General features: G+C 50.5%; 1 protein-coding gene across 1 annotated transcript; it reads left to right on the top strand.

Annotated features, from left to right (window-relative positions):
* Nucleotides 1-566: 566 nt before the first annotated feature.
* On the top strand, nt 567-5870 carry Zdhhc24 (zinc finger DHHC-type containing 24). The gene is made up of 3 exons (XM_028892857.1): nt 567-899; nt 2018-2295; nt 4922-5870. Exons 1-3 carry the CDS (start codon nt 619-621, stop codon nt 5215-5217), a joined length of 855 nt encoding a protein of 284 aa, XP_028748690.1. The 5' UTR covers nt 567-618; the 3' UTR covers nt 5218-5870.
* Nucleotides 5871-9878: the final 4008 nt, after the last annotated feature.

The following is a 9878-nucleotide window of genomic DNA, read 5'->3' as shown; positions in this document are numbered from 1 at the left end:
GGAGAGCCATGAACCTTGTCTGTTTCCACATCTGTAAACTGGAGTCCAGGTGGTGGCTACAGGCCATCCTAAAGGCTGCCCTTTGGACCCGAGTCTGCCCCGCTTCCAGCACTGCGCGCAAGGAAACAGACCCTTATTTCTGTCTCACAGTCAGTAACACCGAGGCAACAAGTTGTTTGGGGAATTTTCTAGGGTGATGGAGACACCCGAGCATGGGGAAAGGCTCGCGGCCAGATGATAGGGCCAGCCAGGTCTATTAATACCGGGGCGGCTGTAGAGGAGTGTGGGGAGAATGTGCTGAGCCGGGAAACCCCGACGCCACAGGGGTTGTAACTCAATCCCTTGGTCGTGGCAACCAGCCACACGAGGGGGCGTGGTCCCTGCGGTACGCTGGGCGTACACTTCACTTTGACACTGGGAGGCAGCACCAACCGGATTTCGAAATCTGATCTGTTAGCCAATCACTTCTCTGTATCTGTGGCTCCGCCCTGTGACTGTAACGCGCAACGCACCCCGCAGAGCTCCCATTGGTCGTGACAGACATCCGTCCGCTGCTATGCCCTCCCCAATACGGAAGCGGTGGGATCCCAGGGGTCCGACAGCGGGTGGGTCGGAACCATGGGGGAGCCCTGGGCGGCTCGGGGTGCAGAAGGAGCGCCCGCGCGGTTGCCACTGGTGCTCACCGCGCTGTGGGCTGCAGCCGTGGTATTGGAGCTGGCTTACGTGATGGTGCTGGGACCCGGGCCGCCCCCGCTGGGACCCCTGGCCCGGGCTTTGCAACTGGCGCTGGCTGCTTATCAGCTTCTTAACCTGTTGGGCAACGTGGGACTCTTCCTGCGCTCCGATCCCAGCATTCGGGGCGTGATGCTGGCTGGCCGCGGCCTGGGCCAGGGTTGGGCGTGAGTGTCGGGCACCGGGGTCTGCGGGCAGAAGCAGGGTGGGGGTGGGGGGCCTGGGACCAAGAGAGGCCCCAGGGCTTGAGTTGTCAGCAACCAGATGACGTTAGTATTCGGGTTGTTAGAGCCAAAGAACTCCTTTAGAACCTGCCATCCGCTAGCTCCTTACCCATTCAGATACTGATCAGGCAATGTTCCGGGGACTCAAGTAAAAACAGTGTCCGACCTCCTGGAGTTGATTTCAGAGGCCGAAGGGGCAGATAATAAATTACAAGCTCAATGAATAAGCAAATTGCATAAGATGGACGATAAAAGATGGCGTGAAAAAAATAGGTCAGTGTAAAAAAGGCGAGGAGCATGCGTTTCAGTTATTTTTGTTTGTATTTATGACGTGTGTCCTAGTCCAGGCGCGCATGTGGAGGTCGGAGGACAACTTTCAGGAGTTCTCTCCTAGCATGTGGGTTCTGGCAACGGAACAGGTTGTGAGACCTGTGTAGCAAATGCCTTAACCACTGAACCATCTCCCCAGCCCAAAGTTTCAGTTTTAAATACGTGGTCAATTTTCAGCACAAGAATTTTAGGTGGTGGATTTGTTAATTAGCTTGATTTAATTCATTCACATTTTACCAAAAAGCCACAGCATCTGCAAATATATTAAGACTAACTCATCCATTTGCAAATAAAAACTAAAACATTAAAATAAATAAGTGGTCAAGGTGGACCTCACTGAGACATTTGTTCAAAGAAGTAGTGAAGTTAGCCACTTGGGAACTTTTGAACTGGTTTCTGGAAGGAGGAAGCAGGACCACAAAAAGGCAGAAGCCACTGTGTGTCCAGAATACTCCAGAACCACCAGGGCAGTGGCTGGAGTGGAGAGAGGGAAAGAGGTGTTAGGGGCGGAAGCACTTCCAAGCCATTGAAAACTTTGTTTTTCAGTGGGAATGTCACAGGAGGTAGCCACCTCAGACCTGCAAGGCTAGAGTTGGAGGTGCCTGGCAAGGACAGTGGCTGTTCCTGCTTCCCCAGGATGGTCTCTGGGGCTGAGGTTGGGCATGGCCTGGGGCACTGAGAGCTGTTGGGGGCACTAACACGCGGTTATTCCCCCTCCCCTGCCTCTGCAGTTACTGTTACCAGTGCCAAAGCCAGGTGCCGCCGCGCAGTGGGCACTGCTCTGCCTGCCGCGTGTGCATCCTGCGTCGTGACCACCACTGCCGCCTCCTGGGCCGCTGTGTGGGCTTCCACAACTACCGGCCCTTCCTGTGCCTGCTGCTTCACGCGGCTGGGGTCCTGCTCCACGTCTCGGCGCTGCTAAGCCCTGCTCTGTCAGCCCTGCTGCGGGCTCACTCGGCCCTCTACACGGTGGCTCTCCTCCTGTTGCCCTGGCTCATGCTACTCACAGGTGGGGAGCTTTCTGAACCTTGCGCTGTGCTGGGGAGCAAGGCCCCCGCCCCTGGGAGGGGGCGTGTCCAGCTGGTTCTCTTGGGCAATATTCTGGAGTCCCTGTCAGTTAAGGAGAGAGGGAAGCCTCCTGCATAGCTGAGTGTGAAGTGATTTACATGGGGCTCCAAGACGAGCCGAGTTCTAGCCCCAGAATCAAGCGTCCCAGAGCTTGCTACAGAAGAGGAAAGGCTAGTATGAGAGTCCATGGGTTGTTGGGGTGCTAAGGGTTATCTTAGGGGAGATGGGCCTAAGTCCTCTGTCCCCCAGCCTCTGGAAGCCACTGAGGTGCTCATACTGGTTTCCTTTACAGGCTCTTCTATACATTTCTCCATGGTTCTGTGTTTTCCGAGGCTAGGTGCCTTTCTGCGGCCATTATAGCCTCACAGTTCCCTCTCACTGACTCGGGCTCCCAGCCTCTCAAACCTGGGACCTGTTGAAACCAAAACCCCCAAAACTGTTAACAGCCCTATCCATGCCCAGATGACTTACTTTGCTGTCCCTCCCCCCCTCTCTCCCTCCCTCCCTTCTTTCTTTTCTACACAATCTTGCTGTGTAGCCCAGGCTGGCTTCGAACTCACGATCCTCTTCCTCAGCTTCACAAGCACTGATGAGGCTGCAGGCATGTGCTCACTCCTGCCTCCCGTCAGAACCCAGAACGTGTCACCCCATTGGGGTCCCTCTTTGTGCCCTCCACCCTCTGCCCTTTCTCCCCGGTTCTGTTCATCTTCCCTGCGCCGTCTGCACTGTGCCTGCCTCACGCCCTTCATTTCCACCTTTCTCCTGCCTTTCTCTCAAGCATCTGAGCTCTCTTCCTTCCCCTGGCTATTAAGAGCTTCCAGATCCACATGATGTCATGTTCACGGCTAGGTTCACCTTGTTCTCCATTTGAAGCTCGGGTTGGTGGGAACACTGAGATTTGTGGCCAACCTGGGTTACATATAGAGCTTAAGGTGAGCCTGGGCTGTTTATTTTGGGACCTTGTCTCAGAAACAGAGAACAACAGTGTTCCTGTGTTCAACTCCCCCGGCGGGCTGGAGGGCCCACGGCTTTCGGAAGCTGATGCCCCCCCTTGCTGGAGGCCTCTGATTGTTTTGTCCACGCCTCTTCCTGTGCCCCAGCTGTCTTCATTGGCTTTCTTGGGGTTCCCTTACCTTCTATAGTCCTTCTCCTTATTTAGCCTCCTCCTTGTGTAGGCTCACAGCTGCTTCTCCTGCCTGCTGCCTCTCCTGCTCCCACCTGGCCTCTCCTCTGCCCTTCCTCCTCGAGTGGTACAAGCCAGGCTCTGTCTCTAGGAAATCCAGCTATCTTCTTGCTTTCAGGGAACCTCTCAGGCTCAGGAGCTTCCAGCACTGTGTTCTTGACGTGTTTTGCCTTTGGCCTCACCTAGAGCTCAGACTTGGATAGTTCCACCTCTGTCTTCCCCTTTGATCTCCGTTTTGTCTGCTCTCCACAGACTCTGTGTCCTGTATTGAGTGGAGAAGACCTCCCCTCTTCCTCCACACACTCTGGCATGTCCAGCTGCTCACCAAGCCTGCCCCCCTTCAGGTTTCTTCTGCACACAGATCTGCTGGGCAACAGGATTTCTTAAACTGCCAGGCCATTGACACTGTCTCCTAAGAGTCTCTCCATGACAAGATGTTCTCTTCTCCTTTTATCAAAATAGATTAAGTCTATTCCCTCTATCCTTAGTATTTTTTGTACAGCATTTCTGCCATGGTTTGGTGTGTGTGTGTGTGCGCGCGCGTGCACGCGCGCACGCGCGCGCAGGAACATGTGAAGGTCAGAAAACAACCTTGGGTACCTTCCACTTTCTGTTTGAGACAGAGTCTCTCATTGGCCTGGGACTTTGACAAGTAGGCCAGGCCAGCCAGCCAATAGGCTGCAGAGATCCACCTGTCTCTGCCTCCCATCCTATCATCGCTGGAATTACAGGCATATGGCACCGCATCCAGATTTGTATGGGGGTCCTGAGGATCTGAACTCAGGGTCTCATGCTTGCAAGGCAAGCAGTTCATTGAATGAGCCATTTCCTCAGACCAAGTACTCTTTTACTGATACAAAACACATCACGTCAGTCATTTGGAAGTCTACAATTCAGTAGATTTTAGTATTCTAAACATACTAAATATCTGTATTTAGTATATAGTGCAGTGCAATCATTACCACATATTTCAGAACATTTTCATTCCATAGAACAATGCTGTGACCAGTAAACAGCCCTCGTGTGACTTCCTAAATCCCCTCAAGCCCTGACAATCATTAGTCTACTTTCTGTGCATGTGTTGGCCCATTTAAGGCAGCTCACAGAAAGCACATCCCACAAGCCCTTTATGCCTGGCTTCTTTCACTTAGCACAATGTTTCATGGCCTCTGGTGGTCAATTCAGCAGGAACTAGCTGCCTGCTGAGGCCAAGATGGTAAAAGATGCTACACTTTCCCATGTAACACAGATCCCAGGTGTAACTGAGTAACGGAATTTACAGAATGGAGGAATGAGTCCCACTTCTTGGGTGGGAGGAAGGCAGGATTCGGGTTTGGGAAGGCCAGCGAAAAGCCCTGAGACCCTTTCTGTTTTCTCTCCACAGGCAAAGTGTCTCTGGCCCAGTTCGCCTTAGCTTTTGTGGTGGACACATGTGTGGCAGGTGCACTTCTGTGTGGTGCTGGACTGCTTTTCCATGGGATGCTCCTGCTGCGGGGCCAGACCACCTGGGAGTGGGCTCGGGGTCAGCACTCCTATGACCTGGGCACCTGTCACAACCTGCAGGCAGCCCTGGGTCCGCGCTGGGCCCTAGTCTGGTTCTGGCCTTTCCTGGCTTCCCCTTTGCCTGGAGATGGGATCACTTTCCAGACACCAGCTGATATGGGTCTTGTGGCTTCCTGAGTCCAGGTAGAGCCAGAACTGAATAGGGAGGAAGGGAGCAGAGGAGAGTGCTGGGAACTTGCTTTCAACTTCATGCCAGCCACAGGAGGAAGGCCAGGTTGGCCTTTCATGCCTCTAGTGGGCAGCTCTAGCTCCCTCCTTGGACCTGCCCAGTGCGGGCTCTTCCACATGGAGAGTTCAGACACTGCAACCCTGCCCCTTTTGGTGGTGGTGGTAGGGTTTGGCAAGGGGTCTACTTGGCTTGCCTGTCTGCCCCTCTACCATGCCCACCTGCTTCTTGGCCTCCTCCATCTTTGCTGGGTTCCTGTCCCTCACGTTGTTTTGCTTGTTGTTTTCTAGTTCCCATGGTTGTCAGGCCTGGAGACCACTGAAGGCATGAGATCCTAACGGGCCTTGGAAGGGTGTGGTGGGATCCAGGCAGGGAGAAGCCCAGTGTGCCCTAGAGGATAGCACTCCGTGGACACATCTCTGCAGCAGGGGTGTCAAGGAAGCTCTTGTAGCTCACCTGTATGTGGGGCCAGGGTTAGGATCTTGTTCTGTCAGAAACATAAAGCCCTGCTAGACCATGTGACAAGATTGTGGGGTAGAAATGTAGACCTTGTTCAAGGGAATCCACCTGCTTCTGCTTTTACCTTTTTTTTTTTTTTTTTTTTTTTTTTAATTTCAAGACAGGGTTTCTCTTTGTAGCCTTGGCTGTCCTAGAACTTACTTTGTAGACTAAGCTGGCTTCAAACTCAGAGATGATCCTGCCTCTGCCTCTGCCTCCCAAGTGCTGGGATTAAAGGCATGCATCACCACAACTGACTTGCTCCTGCTTTCTTTCTTTCTTTTTTTATTTAAGATCTTTTATTTATTTATTTTATGGATGAGTGCTCTAATTGCCTGTATGCATTTATGCCAGAAGAGGGCATCAGATCCCCCCTAGAGATGGTTGTGAGCCACCATGTGGTTGCTGGGAATTGAACTCAGGACCTCTGAAAGAGCAACCTGTGCTCTTAACTGCTGAGCCATCTCTCCAGCCCCTTGCTCCTGCTTTCTGAGTGCTACAATTAAAACATTCACCACCATGCCTGGCCCAAGAGGTTAGAGTTAAACCCAGGTCTTTTAATCTGCTTTACTTTTCATGGCTGAAGTAAGAGAAACATCAAGGTAAAACCAACCAGCTTCCAGGTGTTCCAGAGCCTGTGAAAGATGGTTTTAATATTTATTTTTGTGTATGTCTGTCTGGGCACATGAGTGTGCTTTAACACATGCACAGTCATGTATATGGGGGTGCCCATGGAGACCAGAAGAGGGCATTGAATCCTCTGTAGCTAGACTTATAGGCTGTTGTGAGCCACTTGATGTGGGTACTGGAAACTAAACTTGGGTCCTCTGCAAGAGTAATATACACTCTTAACCACTAAGCCATCTCTCCTGCCCCTTTTTTGCTTTAAAAATCTATTATTATTATTATTATTGAGACAGGGTCTCATTTAGTATTCCAGGCTGGCCTGGAACTTGCTATGTAACCCAGGCTTCCCTGGAACTCAACAGCAAACCGCCTGCCTCCGACTTCCAATCCCTGGGAATGCAGGTGTGGGGAATCAACACACCCAGCTTTCAGCATCTGATGTAAATATAGTAAAAACTAAACATGGCAGGCTTCAGCACCCCAGTTCTCTGTTTGCCTTTAGACTCTCTAAAATAGAGAAGGAAAAATAATATAAATTTATAAGGGGAAAGAAGATAGATGTCAGTATCCCAAAGAGCCTGACAATGTTTTGAAACATGACAGAGACTGGGAGCTTGTTTGTCTTAGCAGAGAATTAAAAATTAAAGTTACTTGTTCCTAAAGAGAGGGAGGATAAGCAAGGCAGAACTTCCCCAGCACTCTGAAAGGTGAGATGAGGCTTTGGGCTAATCTTGGCTGGGGTGTTGGCAGTTTATGTCAGGAGGTATGAACTGCTGTTCCTGAGATCTCATCCACCCCTGCAGCCACCCTTCTGGGATGTGGTGGTATCTGGGATGTGGTGGTATCTGGGATATGGTGGTAGGGTGATGAGGACAGACTGGACCAGGGAAGTTCTGGATCTCAGGGGCAACAGCCAAGGTAGGACTCGGGGGCTGGATCAGAAATAGAGCTAAGCAAGAAAATGTTGGCCGTCGTCTGCAGACAGTCATATGCCGAATCCTCAGGAGCCTACCCTCCTGACAGGCTTGGCCTGTACTCCTAGAAGTCATTTTTTGTCCCTCAACATGCTCTGTTGCTTTAGAAAGACATTAGGAACACTTGGTGCTGTGTGTGGCCTTGGCAGATCTGGTGTCCTCTTCTGTGTTCCCCCTCAGCCTGCAGAATATTGAATTTTCATGTGTTTTTATTTGAGATATGAAAGGTTCCTTGGAACCCTCACCACAGCTTGTCTGGGAAAACAACTTGAAGTCCCCACTGCGCCCTTCCTGGTAGGAGATGAGTGGCATGTTACATGTGCTTGTATTGACTCTGTATGCTTTGGTTGTATATGAATGAACTCATACCAAGTTTATTCTTCTGTGGCTCGCCTTTTCACTCTTATGAGATGTGCTCGAATTACTGCATGTTGTGGTATGGTACTCTTCCACATGGAGCTCTGAATACACCACAACCAAACCCCGCGCGGCCCCCCCCCCCCCCGTCATTTTTTTCTACTTAGTGGGAATCACTCACTAGGAGCCCTTACTCTTCCATACCTATCTGAGGACCAGTTCTTCAGATTTGACTAATAAAATGCATTCTCCATTGTAATTCCACTGAAGTAATCAGTGGAACCTAACAGCTGGCACAGCTTGGTGAAAACTGGCGTCTCTGTGAAATTCAACTGTCCAGGTCATGAACTTGGTCTATCTCCTCACTATTTTCTTAGTTCTTGAGACAGGGTCTCACTTTGTAGCTCTGGCTGGCCTAGAACTTACTAAGTAGATCAGGCTGGCCTCAAACTCTGTCTCTGAAGCACTGAGATTAAGGGTGTGTACCATCATGTCAGCTTTAAATATTTTCAATAAAGCTTTTTTTTTCTGATGAACATGTCTTTTGAGTGGATTCACTTTGTATTTTATATCTTAATAATACATGACTTATGAAGAGATTGTTGAGCACACATAAAGATCACTAGATCTGTTTGTATTTTTTGTGAATGGGAGGAATAACTTATGCCACGCACGTGCGTGGAGGTCAGAGGGTAACTCGAGGAAGTCAAGATCTCAGGAACAGCAGTTCATACCTCCTGACGTAAGCTGCCAACACCCCAGTCAAGATTAGCCCAAAGCCTCGCCTCACCGCACTTTCCATAGTGCTGGGGAAGTTCTGCCTTGCTTATCCTCCCTCTCTTTTTTTTTTTTGGTTTTTTCGAGACAGGGTTTCTCTGCGTAGTTTTGCGCCTTTCCTGGAGCTAACTTGGTAGCCCAGGCCGGCCTCGAACTCACAGAGATCCGCCTGGCTCTGCCTCCCGAGTGCTGGGATTAAAGGCGTGCGCCACCACCGCCCGGCTATCCTCCCTCTCTTTAGGAACAAGTAATTCTAATTTTTAATTCTCTGCTAAGACAGACAAGCTCCCAGTCTCTGTCATATTTCAAAACATTGTCAGGCTCTTTGGGATACTGACATCTATCTTCTTTCCACATGGCAGCAGGGGTTGAATTCAGGCCGGCAGGCCTGGCAGGGGTGCCTTTACTGAGCCGTTCCAATGGCCCTCACTGTAGATCCTTATGTTCACTGTATTTGTAATCATATTTTCATGTTCTTCCTTTAAAAAAATGACTTTTGGGGAGGGGTGTATTAAGGGGGGCAGGGGGGAGGGAGTGGCAAGAGAGGAGGGAAGGGAGGCTTCGGTCAGAAAGTAAAATAAAAACTACTTTGGTGAAGGCAGCAGTTCCCAGACTGGCCTGAAACTATGTAGCCCAGGGTGGCCTTGAATTTTGATATTCCTGCCTCAGCTTGCTGAATTTGGGATTAGAGGTGTGACCCGCATCTGGCTTCCTTTTACATTTTTATGGTTCTTGCTTCTCTGCATGGATGAGACCACTATACAATATAGAATGCAGCTTCATTTTTTGTTTGTTTGTTTGTTTGTTTGTTTGTTTTTTGAGGCAGGGTTTCTCTGTAGCAGCTCTGGCTGTCCTGGAACTCGCTCTGTAGACCAGGCTGGCTCCAAACTCACAGAGATCCACCTACCTCTGCCTCCCGAGTATTGAGACTAAAGGCGTGTGCACCACCACCACCACCACCACCACCACCACCACCACCACCACCACCACCACCACCATCACCACCACCTGGCTTTTTTACTTTATTTTAAACTTTTTTTTTTTTTTTTTTTTTTTGGTTTTTCGAGACAGGTTTCTCTGTGTAGCTTTGCGCCTTTCCTGGAGCTCACTTGGTAGCCCAGGCTGGCCTCGAACTCACAGAGATCCGCCTGGCTCTGCCTCCCGAGTGCTGGGATTAAAGGCGTGCGCCACCACCGCCCGGCCTATTTTAAACTTTTTTATGTGAACGAGTGCCTACATGTATGTATGTGCACCAGGTGGGTGCCTAGTGCCAAAAGCGGTGGTCAGGTCTCCTGACACTGGAGTTAGAGAATTGTGAACCACACTATATGGGTGCCAGGAACTGAGCCCAGATCCTTTGCAGGATCAGCAAGTGCTCT

The sequence above is a fragment of the Peromyscus leucopus genome, chromosome 1 (assembly GCF_004664715.2).
Source record: "Peromyscus leucopus breed LL Stock chromosome 1, UCI_PerLeu_2.1, whole genome shotgun sequence".
In the NCBI taxonomy this organism is placed as follows: domain Eukaryota; kingdom Metazoa; phylum Chordata; class Mammalia; order Rodentia; family Cricetidae; genus Peromyscus; species Peromyscus leucopus.
This window is presented reverse-complemented; position numbering and strand designations above follow the sequence as displayed.